At 47.6% G+C, this 15744-nt stretch overlaps 1 protein-coding gene across 1 annotated transcript in view; it reads right to left on the bottom strand.

Annotated features, from left to right (window-relative positions):
• The window catches only part of RSBN1L (round spermatid basic protein 1 like), a 49977-nt gene extending 37047 nt beyond the window's left edge, over positions 1-12930 (bottom strand). The window contains exons 1-2 of the mRNA XM_082757886.1: positions 12257-12930; positions 284-397 (exon numbers count right to left, since the gene is read on the bottom strand). Coding sequence (XP_082614012.1) covers positions 284-397; positions 12257-12908 — 766 coding nt within the window. The 5' untranslated portion in view covers positions 12909-12930. The remainder of the gene's footprint in view (positions 1-283; positions 398-12256) is intronic.
• Between the last annotated feature and the right edge of the window lie 2814 nt (positions 12931-15744).

Below are 15744 nucleotides of genomic sequence, written 5' to 3'. Positions count from 1 at the left end.
GATATCAGCAATGTCATTCCTTAAAGCGTCGGTCTTTACTGCTACTGTATAAGAACACTGGTATTGTGGCAATAATTACATGTATATTTTTAAGCTGCAGTATCTGCAGTTGAAAAAAGTTAGCATTTATAATTAAGTTTTAAATTCCAAGCCTTATACCAGCTATTCCTGGAAAAGGGCATTTAAGTTAAATGAAAGACATAATATTAAAATTCAGCACTCAATCCAATTACAAAGGTTTTAAAGCACTACAATGAAAAAACACTAAGCAGCTTGAACGTACCTTTCTGCAATAATTTGATCTCTCCATTCTCTTTCTTGATTTCATTCATTATTTTGTGCTTCTTCTTCTCTTTCTGTTTCTTTTCCCTTTCTTTCATTTTCTCTTTGATTTGAGCTGAAATGCAAATATTTTACAATTAAACGACAGCAACAAACTTTGTCACATGCATGTTTCATATTGCTATTATGCAAGCCCTATTAAGAGGATGAAAAGAGTTACAAGGAAATTCCGGGACTTGTGATATGAAAAGCTAATATTTAGCTGTTGCATAATCCAACATAAACTTACTGAACCTAGACCAGCTTCATTTCTATTACACTAGAACTGTACCAACAACTCAGCACGTTAACTGCACACAGTTAACAACAATTTTTACTTACTCATAGTACCCTCTGCTCTTATTTTCCATCTGTATGCAGATCTTATTTCTTGAAATTCAAATTACATGCATTAGAAATGAAGGCAGAAGTACAGTGCATTTTGCTGGATGCTCGTATCCACTAGAAATTTCACATAACAAGCTCCATGTAGTCTAAACTTAAAGGCTTTCACAGGTAGCTTGGAATGAAGACTTAAATTGTCAGCTGCAAAATCTTTTACATTTAAGTCCACAGGCCGCACTAATGTGTTAACAGCAGCAATATGTAATTAAAAGACAATACAAAAAGGTATGCCAGTTCATTATTCGTTGAAAAATCTGTATTTGCAAAGAAGCTACAATGCATTCGTGTTTCCCTTGCTTATCTGCCATCAGCAACAGCTTATTTGAGCAGTCATTCATTTATTTTATTGACAAGCCACTCCAGGTTTTAAGTCTGTCAGTAAAAAGCAGACCCTTTAAGCACACTTTCTCCATGAAAAATACTAGACCCATGGAATTCCTGAGTTCTAGGATTTATCTCTTCAAGCTGAGTTCAGAATTACCTTTGAGGGCAAGCACTGAAGCCTAGTTAAATCCAGCTTCTCTGGGGTCACTGCAACCAGCACTACATCTGGTTTCTGGGCCTGAAGCCTAGTACCTGTTTTGGTTTTTTTTTGTTGGGCTTCTGAACCTTCACGGGGAAGAGTAAACCTCATTCCAAGCTTCTACCTAACTGCATGCTTCAAAATGATTTCTCAGTAATAAAGCTGAGAGAATCCCAAAGTGTCATTTCTGGTGGCTGCAATATAGACCCCACGTGGACCTAAGGAGAAATCATTTACTTTTCCTCGAGCACTCATAGAAAACAGAAGCAGGTATCTTCACTAACAAATGTTCAAAGCCGAACAAAGGAAGCCTTCAATTTTGGAATGGAATAGAGAGCATCAATAAATATTAACATGCTTTGTAAATACTTTGGTTAAGTAAGAAGTACAAGGGCTTGACATAAGGGTAAGGAAAGCACCAGGGTTAATCCACATAAATGTATAGTGTAACAACAGCTCCACAGCTCTCCTATCTTTCCTTTTAGGAGTTTTCTAATAAGGCTATGGAATTTGAATCTTCATCAGCTAGGATGAAGAATGCATTTTGGAAAGAGGATGGACAAGCCTGAAGAATGAAAATAAGGCACAATAGAGATGACAACTGAGTTATGTCTGTTGCCTATACACAGATCAGGACAGGCAGAGAGAAAAAAACTATGCTGGCACAAAAAAAAAAAAATAGTAGTAAGACAGTCATGGTTAAAACTGCCTGGAAATGGTAGTTCTCAGCCACTGGAACAGTCATGCCCAGGAAAAGCCCTCTGATGACTCAAGGAGCAGGGATGACAAAGCAAATTTATCCGCAGGGCAGAGCGCAGAGCCCAGCCAAGCTGCTCTCTGCAGCACAAGTCCTAGGAATAGGCTGAATGGACAGGATCCTTCCTCTGCAGCCAGCTCCCCACAAGCAGAACCCCCAAACTGCAAATCCCATGCACCTCAGAAGCACAAGGTGGGAAGTAAATTACACAACAGCATTAGCAGCAGTGCTCTGAAAGCAGATACTCACTCACTCAGCACGGAGGCAGCAACACCGGGCTTGGTTTGTAACCTGGGCTGGCTGCTCAGCCCAGCCAGGATCACGCAATCACCGAGGACAGACCTGGGTTTTATGTCGACATTTGCATGGTGTTAAGAGGTACACTTGACTTCTGCTATCACTTAGAAATCAAAGTGAGACTGAAGAGTGTATACAGACGTTGAGACTGGCTGAACGAGGATGAATGAAGGACTGAAAGAAGCTTTTATTACTGGCTGGTGAATGGCATCACAGCCCCGTGAATCCTGCAGCTCTGACAGCCGCAGAGCCTGAGTAGGGACAGAGAGCAAGCTGAGACCTTTTGAAGGGCCTCTGGTTTCCTTTCACTTCTAGAAAGCTGAGACAATGGTGAGAGATCCGAGACAAAAGAAACAATGCAAGTGTCCTATGGCCCCCTCCAGCAGCATCCACAAGCAGCTCATACCTGAAGTGACTGTAAATGTAAGGTAAAGGCAGCTGAGGGAGGTTTGAAATAAATTACTCCCAACCATTTCCCCTTGTAGAAATCACAGTGCTAAAAGAGGACCTGTGTACAGCCTGAGGATCCCAGCTTCAGCGTACAAATTCACAGGTCTCCTCCCTCTGAACTAAGTTTTCAGTTCAAATGGTTTCGGTTCATGAGGAAAAGTACGTGTTTTGGCTGGCAGAACTGACACAGCTCCTGAACAGTTCTGCAGACAGATCTCAGTGATCAATGGCCCATTTCACAGCTTGCAGGGGGATGCAGAGAGAAAACTCAACCAGTCTTCTGAGTTCACCACAAAAACTATCACAACGTAGCCACACTGGCTCTACAACAGTAAGCTTAGAAGTATCCAAGAGCCATTACAGCCCGTACACAGAATTAAGACACCTTTCCGTGTTAAATGCCATAGGCTAAGTGCAGTTCCTCAGTCTCCATGTTAACCACCCAGGTAGCAGCAACACAAAGCTGGTGTAGGTTGACTAGGTTGACGCAGGCTCTAGAGTGCCTTGTGAGTTTCCAAACCACCGCAGAACATCTTGCAGTGGCTTCTCCGAGATAAAGTTTCACTGCCCTCTAGCCACGCACCATTTCAGTCCAAATCTCACTTTCTCAAACAAGAAAATCCTGTCTGAAAACAAACCTTGGGCAATTTACAACCTAGGTGTTGTACAATAAGTGACCAATAAAAGACAAAGCCTGTGCTGCTGAACAAGTTAACAAAACCTGCAGGCTCCAGCATGGCTTTTTGGAGGTTTACTGGTAGCAACCAGTGCCAACACCAAACCTCGGGTACCCCACTTCATTTGCAGGGCAGCTGCGTCTCCAAACAGTGAAGAGGCAGAGATGCTTACAGCAATTTCTCCATGTCCATGGGATATTCTGCAATTATCTCCAAACAACATTACTGGGAACTGGGGAGAGAAAAAAAAAAAAAAAAGCTTGAGCTGCAATAGGTAAGGGATGAAATGAGTCTCCAGGGCACTGCAACACAGATGGAGATGAATGGACAAGAGAACACGGGGTACCAGCAAGCAGCACTCCTGGTATGTCAGAGCCCTGCATACGCAGCTGGAACAGTCTGTGTGCACCACAAACTACCAAGCGCTTAGAAAACCAATTAACAAATTCAAGTTGCACGTGCTAACGAGGATGTCATTTGAGTTCAAAGTACGGTAAGGGGGTAATTTGACTCAAAGAGGGGTGTCAAGTTTTACACAGAAAGGCCTTGTGTTCAATATGTTCAAATAAAATGAAGGCATGAGTTGGAGATGTGACCCCTTACTGGAACTTTTTCCGCAAGTATGTGTTTTGGGGGTGGCAGTACAAAAAAGTAGGCATAAGAGATAATAAAAAGATGTTCCAGTCCAAATAAAAGATTAATTCAAATTAAGTACTAGGTACAGCATATGTTCTGCAGCAAATCATGTAAAGGTTTATAATAAACCCTTCAAAATTCTATGCTACTTTTATGGGAAGCCACCTGAGCCTATCTACACGTTAATAACTACCTCCCCATCTCAGTGGATAACCCAGCAATATAAACTTCAGTTTTACTTAAGCCGATTTAGGTGCTCCCGCTTCTACCAAGGTTGTTCTGGTGAGGGATAATCGAAAGATTAGTCGTGAATATCAGGATTTGTCTAACTTTCTGAGCCACTTATTAAGAAAAAAGTAAAGTCTGCTCTGTCTATTTTGAAGAGGAAGAAAATAGCAAATCTTACAAGTTGTTATTCCAATGCCTTGAGGGGAAAAGTCAATCCTGATGCCATCTATCACCTCGGAAGTGACAGCAAAGAATAATTATTTTGGTATTACGATGCCAACAACGCAATGAAGCAAGCCTCTCTGGGAAAATACCAGCTCCTCGCCTGGAGACTGCAGCTAACACTTGCTGCTTTATCAGCACATCAGTCGCACCAAACCCTTGATGTGAAGCCATCCAGAAGCCTACGCAATGCTCCAGATCCCTACTTGCCCACGCTTACACGGCTGCAGGAAGGTTCTTGTGACACCCCCCGCTCGGTGCTCGCTGACTTCCCTGTCTTGCTGCTCGTCTGCAGACTTCCAGGAACTGACTCTGAAGCTGATGAAATATTCAGGTCCCGCTTCGCATTAAGCCACACTGGCATCTTTTTCACTTTTGTCTTTTAACAGCTACAGTAGGGAAAAAAAAAGCTTAACCAAGCAATTGCAGCTTACCCAAGCAATTATATACTAACTTGTCTTCTCATTACTGCAGCACACAAACCCATACCAGCCTTCTCACGTGGCTACTAATTTTACTACTTGCTCTTCCTGCACACACACACACTTCCTATTCCTGTACAGAGCCCTTGATACACTAAAAGCTGAAAGCTTGTAGTAACGTACATCTCAGGGTACAGAGATGGACCCTTCACCATTTTGCAAAGATTTCCCCTATCAAAACGTGCTTTTGCTTTATGCGTCTTTGACAAAGAAATACTCTGCTCAGGAAACAACTGCTCACAGCCTAAACAGATTGAAAATATCTTCTGCAGTTAAAAAAAAAAAAAAAAAAAAGAATGCCAAGCACAGCAGGACGCAGCTATGGAAGGCCCAAGCAACAGTTAAGATTGTTCCTTCATTTTCAAGCTCTACTGTCTGAAGAAAAAGCCTCTGGTACACAGTTATTTTTAACTACTAAATAAACCAGTGGCATGCATAAAGTTTTTAAAATACAGAGTTCTGGGGGAGTACGTAACCTTGTTTATGGTAATCACAGCACCCAGGGAATTGAAAGATTTCTGGGTGTCTCACGTTCCCAATACAAGTGTCACTTTAAGTGCCATTTTCTTTGGACTTTGGGTCCTACAAAAACAGCATACCCACACAAAAAAAAAAAAGCAGCCCCAGCAGCACATTTCAGGAAGTGCTGCATATGGATGGAAGAGTCCATTAGAGGCATCTCCCATCTCACCTTCCTAAATGGCATCTGAAGAATGTTCTCACTCAATTAACTCCCCCCATTAGCTGCATTAACTCAGCACAACACGCATACTTCCTCCTCCAGCCCAAAAGCTCCTACTTGCTCTGGGTGCTGGGCCAAGGGGGTAAACAAAAGAAATGAAGGAGGAACTGTATTTATAAGGTACACAGCCACGTGCACCTCAGGTTATAGAAAGCTATTTCCTAACTGGGTACCTTCTCCTAACGACTGCAACGATTTAGGAATCGTAAACAGAGTAAGATTTTAGAAATGCAGCCAGACCTTCACCTCTGCTGCAAGCTTCCTGGAAGAGAAAGGTAGATCAAGTGCATCTAGAATAGGGCGAGCAGGAAATGCTTTGAGTTGCCTTATGTGCAAAGCAGCTGCCGCTCTGTGCAAACCTTGAAGCCTGCGCAGGGGCTCGAGCGAGGCGGCTTTTGCCCCGAGCCAAGCTTCAGAGCCTCGTCAGAGAGATGCCAGAAGCTGCAGCTGCTTTGCATCGGTTTTCCAGATGGTAACCCACATCAGTAGTCAGCCATAGATTATGCTCAAAGTGCTCTGCCTCCCTCCCCGCCCTTTGATTTAAGGGCTGTCACTGCACATCGGGCAAAATATTTACAAGCCACTGCTAACGGCCGTCACTACTGCCAGAAGGGCGAGGAGGAGGGGAGCACATCAGGCACCAGTCCTTCCATCGCCCTTTCCTCCTTTAACACAAACACCCACAAAGCGAAGCCTCAAGAAGCCGTGTTTATCTGGCTGTGCAGACACGTTCAGTACGTTTCACACCACTGTGGTAACGGCCCTGACACCTGCACATCCATCCATCCCTCCGTCCCTCCTGAATTCATGTACACGAGGAAACCCAGACAGTACTTCTAAGAAAACACAACACAACAGTTCTCTCATTCCAATAAATACAAAGAAATACTTGGCAGACTTCCCTTTCAGCAATTAAAGCTTCAAACCCCAGACAGGACTGAAGACGACCCCTCAACAGCTGCAAACATTTCCCCAATCCCTCCAGTGAGCAGGAAGGAAGGAAAACCCCTTTTCCAGAAGCAAAATGCTTGGGAGAAATGCAAGCCTTATCTCTCTGATTTCTCTAATCTCTGCAGTTTCTTTTCCTACGTGCAGAGCTGTACAAGCCAAGTGTAAGCCCAAGCACTGGGGAGTTGCATCAGAAATCAGCAGTGGAGAACGTGGCAGCTGCAAACAAGGCATCCAGAAGAGGTTTCAGATCTGATGTTTCCAACTGCTGTGCTGATCTCGTTTCAGCTCAGCAAAGCTATCTGTGACCCGCTACGTGCGACTCGACAACCAGAGTTTCTGTGTGTAAGTGGCATGCCGAGCTGGATTTTGGGCTACATGAGGGGCTTCCTTTGCTCCCCAGCTTACAAAACACAAGATTTTGATCTGTCCAGCAAAGCTTCATGGTGCCTTCATAGAAACAAAAGGGGACAGGATCCCTCAGGACGGAGATGCACTGCCTCAAACTCACCTCAGCATCGGATGCTTCGTTCGGAGAGCTGGAAGTGACACTGATGCAAGCTGCAAATATATCTCTCAAGAAATTGGAGCAGTCCTTCTTCCTCTTGTGTCTCACACCTAAAGCCCTCAACGCTTTGAGTACTGTTGATTACTACAGGATATCTGCTTAGAAATATAGTGCAGAATTCAGAGGAGTGATCAGTGGCCTTGTGAGCACAAAAACAGCCTCTGGATTTAGAGGAGTCAGGAGCAGGGAGAGGGGTGGTTGGGTTAGGCAGGACAGTTAAAAAAAAAAAAAAAAGAAAAAAAAGGAAAATAAATAGAAATGAACAGAAGAAAATGTTTGACAGAAGGAAAAAGGCAACCTACCTACCAAGACAATGGTCCCAGATCTAAAAGAAGGGAAACAAGAATGCCTAACCCTAATTTGCTAAGTTAGACTGTGAAATGAGCTTCCCAATGATGTAAACTGAACTTCAGCAGCAGCCTGAAACGTGAAATCTCTTAAAAGTTCAAAATCCCGAAGTGGCGCGCAAGTCAAAGCGCCAAAGTTACCGGAGGAATCAAAGGTAAATGTCTTCCTGAAATGTCATCTAGCCTATCTTTCAATGACATCAGGAGGGGGAGGGAGAAAAGAGACTGGAAGTAAAAGCAAAAGGGCTACAGACCACACTCAGCTTTGCGTTCTTGCTCATAGGGAAACTCCCAGCAGCAAGTTAAAAATACCAACCTGATTTTCTAATTGCTTGCACACTGAGGCAGTGTTATCAGCAAACCCATCACTGAAGATAAAATACAAAGGAGGAAGGGAGGGAAACAGGAAAATTGTACACAGAGATGGCAATAAAACAGAGCAGAGGGCTGAGGAGCCTGGCTCCCGCCCTGCAGCACGCCTGTGGCACAGAACAAGCTGCTGAGGCGGGGAGGGGCTGACCTGAGCTCTGCACTGCTAGGGAAACCATTGCGACTGGGAACTGCGAAGTGGAGTACCAGTTAAATAACTAACTGCGTCGGTGTAGTCACAACCCGGAACAGCAGGTGTTCCTATCAGATCCGCACCATGTCTGAAAGCACGGCGAGCTACACAGCCTGCAGGGCCAGAGCCATCCGGCCAAGTAAGAGGCAAGCTCCTTTTGAATTGTCCAAACCTCACATCTCCAGGATAAGCCACACAGATGGCACCGTGGCCTTCCAGGTTCTCTGCCATCATCTCAAGGCTCCCTTGACTCACGTATACAATCCTCAAGCCGCAAGGCCTGGCTCCAACCCCGCAAGCTCGAGGTCCTGCCCATGCAACGACCACAAACGTCTCCCAGCAAGCGATGGTTCAAGGAAGGAAATACAAACATTTTAATGGGAATAAAGACATCATGATTTGTGTTAACACTGTGTAACATCTTCCTGTCACTCAGTACAGAAAGTTGCCTCAAAACCGGGCGTTCTGGCCCAGTAGTCATTGGGACAAGCACAGGACAGTCGGCAGCCCCCATGCTCAGCTCTCAGACTGGGCCAAGATGGCAGGCGGAAAAACTTCTCACGATTTCCTGCTGTGCGTCAATACCCCATGCTACCAGCACTAGAATTAACAAAATGCTGTTGGCACCACCCAATTTGCAAGCCCAGACCTCACGTTCATCCACCCCACATCACCGCGTGCCCGCGTTGCCTTGGGGCACCACAGCCCCGCAACCTCCCAGCACGGATCCTGCCGTCCCTCCCCAGCTGCACTCCTCATTTTCTCATGTACCAAGGCTCGTGCAGGCCCTCCCTCTCTCACCAGAGCAATGATTTTCCCCCAGCACCGTAGCTGCTGCACGCAGAAGAGCATCCACACAGCTCACCGACTGGACCATCCATCCTCCTAATTCACCAGCACCCTGCTGAGTGCCAAGTTCGTTTGGAAACCCCTTCCACCTCTCGTGCCTACGTGCAGTCCATCTCCACTCTGGCTGTGAAGGGGGCAGCGGAGCTTTTCCACCTTCAGATTTTTATAAACAAGGAAGTCCCACCTGTCCCACCCGTTTATCTTTCGATAATTTTATTTCCCTGTACAGGGCTCTGCACCTGCAGCCTTCTAACCCGCCCCATCTCATCTTCCTTCTGGGGTGAGACGCCGCCACGTGCACCAGCTCTGAATGCAGAGCACAAAATCAATACTGTCAGTTCTGCACTGCTGCTCGTTCTCCAAAGCACTGAAAGCGAAACAGGCTGCCTAAAGGCAGGCTGCAGAAGAGGCACGCTGCGCCTGCCCGCATTTGGTTGATTTTTAGCGAGTATTACCAGCTGCACACGACAGCTTCTGCAAACTTACCTCATCACAGAGGGCCGTGTGTTATTCCTGCATTCCCCCTACGTATTGTTCACGCAAGCAGCTCAGACTTCTTTTTGATTATATGAAATCCTTTAAGTTTGCCCTGATGTCATATCTGCAGGCTGCCTACATTTTTCACTCTCCTCCTGTGTACCCCACCTCTATCGTTCCTTGCTTTTCCGCAGCACTTACCTACGACGGCTGCCCCATACCAAGACCAGCACCACCTCCCTGTCTCACCATTTTGCATGCTGTTTCCACCCTCTTTCAGGTCAGGATCTCAAATCCACTCATTCCAAAAACACTGCAGCACCCAGCTTCAGTATCTTCTGGTCCCTCCTGCCCTAACCCATTGCTCTTTGTCTGCCTCCATCACGAGGATTCAGGATGCCCTCCCTCCCTCCCCAGGGTCATTCTTTTCTCCCTCCATAACCACATTTCTCCTTCCTTCTCTGGAAAGTAAATTATTCACAGGATTAACAGCACAAACCTGTTCTTTAATCTCCAGCCAAACACAGAACCACTTCTCAAAGGCCGGCTGCTCTCGGCAGATGACTCGGGGCATCCCTCACCTTCTCGCAGCCTCCTGTGCTGGAACGCACAGCTCAGTGATGGGAAGCTCCTCGATCAGGTACAGACCTACGGCAGCAGCTGCGGCGATAGAAATCACTTCCTCTAAACAACCCTAAAGGCCTCGATGCCATAAAGGGATCATTTGCCTTGGAAAAACGTTCCGGCCTGTTCTCAGGCTTTCAAAGCTAAATTAAATGTACAAACACCCGTTCTGAGCAAACAGCAGCTCAAATCTCAAGTACCTGTACCTGCCAGCACACTGGTGGTATTTGAGAAAATGCCCTTCCTGAGAAGAGTGGAAGGACAGAAGGCCCCTACAAGGCCAACCCCTGCTTCCAGGAGGGCTCAATTCCCAGTTACTCAGCTGACACCATCACTGTCATCGTTTCTTTTACCAGCATGCAAAAACACTTCATCTTGTTATTACAATATTGTTCCCGGAGATTTATTGCCACGGTTGGGTAACACTGGTAGGACACCACGGCAATGGGAGCGAATATGGTTGTGATTTTCATAACTTTGCAAGGAAGATACTGTCAGCTTCTTGGTAGCTACCACTGACAACAGAAAGACTTTACCATCATTAAATGCTTACTGAAAGCAACTTCCGAAGATTTTTCCCAAGTCATCTTTTGGACAAGGGCAAGAAAATAAACGTACCTAAACTGAAATGCCTGAAAGTGCCGAAATGATGTACTTAAAGCCCATTTGTATGGCAGCAATCAAGATCCCAACAAGAAGATGCACGGGACAAGTTGAATCAAGAGAACACAAGCCAAAAATTAAAAAAATAAAACTCAAAGGTAAGCGAATCTGAACACCTAACGCTACAGCATAGATTAAGACACCAGTGGGAACTAGCAGAAAATGCAGCAAGGCAGCTGGACGATGTAATCAATAGACAGAAAATGGTATATTGATATTAATAATTGGTCTTCACATGCTTGGCTCATCCTGTGAGCGCAAGGAATAGGCCATAATCAAAGCAACCTAAGCCTACATAAACGCTGCAATTTATCTTTCCTTTGAAAGAAAGGAAAGGAACTTGCTTAAACTAGGTAATGGAGTAAGTGTTTGAAGTTCTTTGTATTTTAATATAAATGCTAAGGCATCAACACCTGGTTTAAGGTCAATGGAGACTCAGGAAGCATATGCTGGTTTAAAAAAAAATACCACTGTATTGTCTTCTATTTCCTACGCGTCTATTGTCAGTGCCTGTCAGCAACAAGCTAGCCTAATATCTTATCTCACCTGGAGGGGCCATTTTTGGCCAGATCCATTAATAAACCAACCTAGCACTCCTGACTTTCTTCCCGAAGGCCTAATGCATTTCTTGGAAGCTTATATAGCCCAGTGATTTTCAGAAAATAAAGGAAAACTGAAAAAGCACCTAAATGAGACGCTGACAGCCTGCTTATCTAGATTTCAAGTGCATGGTCTCTGACACTCGGTGACTTAGCCTGTAAAAACCAACAGCCTGATCACGAGCTCACTGAGGGCTCCTTTTAATTTCTAACAAACACGTATTCTCGTAACGCGCTGTCTTTGTCACAGCAGCGACAGAAACTCAATTTCTTTGGCAGACCCCTAGGAAGCCCCCCGCCACCCTTATTTCCCTAATAGGTAAGAAAACCTAAGGCCTCTGGCAGCTTCTGGCTGACGCCATAGCCAATTCCACACCCCCTTTTTTTTGACAGGATTGACGGCAGGCCTGCCGCTGCCTTCCCCAGGCACTTGCAGAGGGGCAGGGGTCTCCCGGAGCATGGGGGTCCCCCACACGAACAGCGGGGCTCCCCCCCATAAAAAGAGGGGCTCCCCCACACCATCAAGGGGTTTCCCCAAAAGCAGGGGGCTCCCACACACCAACAGGGGGGCTCCCCAAAAGCAAGGGTCTCCTGAAAAGCAGGGGGCTGCCCCACACAAACAGGGGTTCTCCTCAAAATCAGGGGGGTCTCCCCAAAATCAGGGGGCTCCCACACACAAACAGGGGGGCTCCCCAAAAGCAGGGGGCTGCCCCCCACCACCAAGGGGGCTCCCACCAAACAGGAGCCCCCCCCACACACTATAACAAGGGGTCTCCCCCGAAGCAGGGGGCTCCCCCCCACAACCAAAGGCTCTCCCCGGAAGCAGAGAGACCCCTGCAACGACCCCACCCCCCAATTTCGGCGCCCCCCCTCCCTCACCTTTCTGCAGCAGCAGCTTCACCTCCCCGTTCTCCTCGCGGGCCGCCGCGCTCAGCGCCCCGCCGCCATCTCCCCCCACAGCAGCGGCGGCAGCGGCAGCGACGATCCCGGCCCCGGGCATGGCTCCGTGCTTCCTCCTCTCCTTATCCCGCTTCTCCTTCGGCCTCTTCGCCTTGGCGCTGCCCACCACGGCCACCCCTCCGCCAGCACAGCCGCCGGCACCCCCCTCGGCGGGCAGAGCCAGGCGGTGCCGGTGGTGGCGGTGCTGGTGCTGCCGGTAGGAAGAGGAGGGCGAGGCGGGCGGCGGCGGCAGCAGCACGACGGGCGGCGACGGCAGCAGCTTCTTGGGCAGCGGCGAGGGGAAGGCGAAGCCCCCCGAGCTCCCCGAGGGCAGCGCGGCGAAGCCCCACGCCGCGGGGCCGCCGAAGCTCGGCACCACCGGCTGCTTGCTGCCGCCGCCTCCTCCTCCTCCTCCACCGCCGCCCCCTTCGCCGTTGACACGCTTGGAGCCCTTCAGGCTCCTCTCGTCGGTCCCTTTCATTTTCTTAGCGGCCGGCTGCGACCCGCGGGGAGGCTTCGCGTCCGGGCCCGGCCTGGAGCCCAAGGGCTCCGGCGACGCGGCGCCACGGCCGGGGCTCGGCGGCGCCGCCATTTTGCGCTCCTGCCTCTATTTACTCGCCGCTCGCCTCGACCGACGGCGGCGGGAGGGGCGGGAGGCAGGGGGGGAGCCTCCGCCTCGTCCAATGAGCGCCGAGAGGAAGCGGAGTGACGGCGCGATGCACCAATCGGATGGAGGGGAGGGGGCGGGTGGTCGGGGGATTGGGGGCGGCGGGCTCGGCTGAGTGCGCAGTTGGGGAGGAGGAGGGGGGCTGGAAGGGAGGGCGCTCGGCTCGGGGCGCTTCGTCGGGGGTCGGGGCGGGGGATAGAAAGTGCACTGACGGGGAAGCCGGAGCCGTTTTGCGTTAATTTCTCAGGGTTTTGGCTTCCCCAGCAGCCTAAGCGGGTGGAGGGCTCGGGAGGGCTGGCACGGGGTGGTGAGGGTGGGATCTCACGCGCTGGGCGTCGAAGGATGAGATGGCGGCGGCGTAGGGGGCTGAAGCGGAGCACCGTCCACGCTCCCAGATCATCGTCAGAGGTCGGCTGGAGGCCTGGTGGGGGGACGGCAAGAACCTGTGGCTGTGAGGATGGCAGCCCACTCGAATTGCCAGCCATCAGGAGCAGCAACACCACACGGAGCTCTACTGCGGGTTCAGCAAAGGGCTGGCCTCGCTGCATGAGGCAGCACGGCACTAACTGGGCTTGTCCCGAGTGGGAGCGCTCCCAGCCCTGCCTGTGGCAGACTGACATGATCCTGAGAGCTGTTGTAAGCAGAAGTCACAGAAATAAACACAAGATGAGTCCTTGGTGCCTGGAGTTGCTGCAATGCCAGTGTCCTACTCACGTTGATCTCACTCGTCCTCGGAAACTTTCGTTCTTTCCTCAGTGGAAAGAGCAGGTTAGCTACTGAATCAGGCTGTATCTGTCAGACCGCTACAAATCACATTGCTTTGCGAAGTTTTGTATATGTTGTATTAGTGGACAAATAAGGCCTGGAGATTACCTTTGGTTTTGGTTTTTTTTGCGTTACTATTTTTGTGTGAGCTACAACTGATCAGCCTCAGAATAAGCTCGCTTCTAGTAGTCCTGCTGTCTTCTCCTTTATTTCAATTTTTGGAAATTATAATCCAAGGTGAGTAGGGTTCAACATTCATCTCAAAACAGTGAAGAACAAGATCTCTGTATCCAGCTAGCTCTACTAAACAGACTTTTCCTTCCACAATTCAAGGTTTCCTACTGTATGGAGTATCTTCAAGTGGGATTTCTGGGCATGATGCGGAAAAATGGCATCTATATCAAAGAACAGGAAAAAAAAATTGCAGCGTGTACTTTAGCCATAGTCAACTACCATCCAATCCCAGACCAAAATCCAGGTATAAATGCACCTATGAGAGGCTGGCATAAGTAGAACCAGCCTGTGATTACAAAGGTCAGCTTTGGCTTCCTGAGAAAGAAGTTTATTACCTGCATAAGTCAGTGAGAACAACCTGTGCATTTTAATACTGCTACAATGAGAAAAATGTAGGCACTCTGTGGCACTGTAGTAACTTTGCAAACTTTAAAACACTGTTCATTTTTCTTCTGCACTGGTATTGACACCAAATCAGTGGTTTGTCAAGTGATTGCATGATTTGTCATGTCACTGAATGAAATTTCACTACGCATGAGACGCAACTATATTTTCACACCCAGCTTTGGAAACTTCAGAAAAGCAGAACAGCGCTTCCCAAGGGCTTTGATCTTTAGCAAGAGGAAATGCTAAGTTGTGCTGTTGGCCAAAGAAAATTGGCAGGGTACCCAGAGTCTTTTCACAGAGTGTACCTGGGCCTGCAGCAGCGATGTAGTCGCCACGTACAACTGTCAAATTCCCCCACAGCCCAGAGCAAACACGAGTTGTCAGCGCAGCACCATGACTGCCAGAGGCCATCGCCAGCCCGCCAAGCTTTGCGGGGCCTTCACAACTGCGTTGACCACAGCCCCTGTTAAATGCTGAAGTCACCTAGCAGCACAATGCCACTTTTCTCCGTGCTGCAAACTTATCAAGATTTATTGGACTAATTAGGCTAGGTAGCTATGCCAGTAGCAGAATACCTCTTAATGTGCCCTTCCATTAATGATGCTGATAATTAAGACAAATCGTCATGCTTCTGAACTTTATACGCATGGTGGATATCTAAAAAACAATGCACTGAATCATAATGCAACGTATTAATCTGAAAACGTATATGAAGATAAAATTGTTGTGTGGGGGGAGTCATAGCCCAAAATTGTATTTAAACAGCGACACCTAAACTAGTAAATGTATGGCAGACTTTGACAGTTAACATGCTACTAAACTTAAGTTGAGCTATTGTTTCCTTTGCTTTTCCAGGTCGTATACTATGCTTATAAATGTAAGCCAAGTTTTTATTAGTTCATTCTTTAGGAAAGTCAAGAGTAGAGCGAGGTGACATAGTATACAATTATGTGTAATTGTTGCGTGCTGGAGAGAAGCGTGACTAATGTTTGGAGGTTTGCTGCTGCTATCTCCGAGCCATTTGTCAGCAAGGAAAATTACATGACGCTGGAAATTCCGATGCCAGTCCTGTGTTTAAGTTCCCACAGTCCTACCTCCGTGTGGCTGCTAACCTGGTGCTCACATGAGAAATAGGTGTTGGCCCCGTCACTTAGGCTGTCAGTGATCACAAGGATGCATCAAATTGCTAGGCTGTATTTAAGGCAATCCTAAAATACTTAAACCAAATGTCAGCGCGTCTTGATTTGTAAATACAAGCCATCTTCTACGGGGAAAAGACCACATAAAGGTGTTGTCTTCAACATGACATGAAAAAGACAGGCCTGAATTCAGTATTACACGTAATGTTTTAGTACACCCTGAAAATACTGGGAGT

This window comes from Aythya marila (assembly GCF_965140915.1).
Source record: "Aythya marila genome assembly, chromosome: 1".
Classification (NCBI taxonomy): Eukaryota; Metazoa; Chordata; class Aves; order Anseriformes; family Anatidae; genus Aythya; species Aythya marila.
This window is presented reverse-complemented; position numbering and strand designations above follow the sequence as displayed.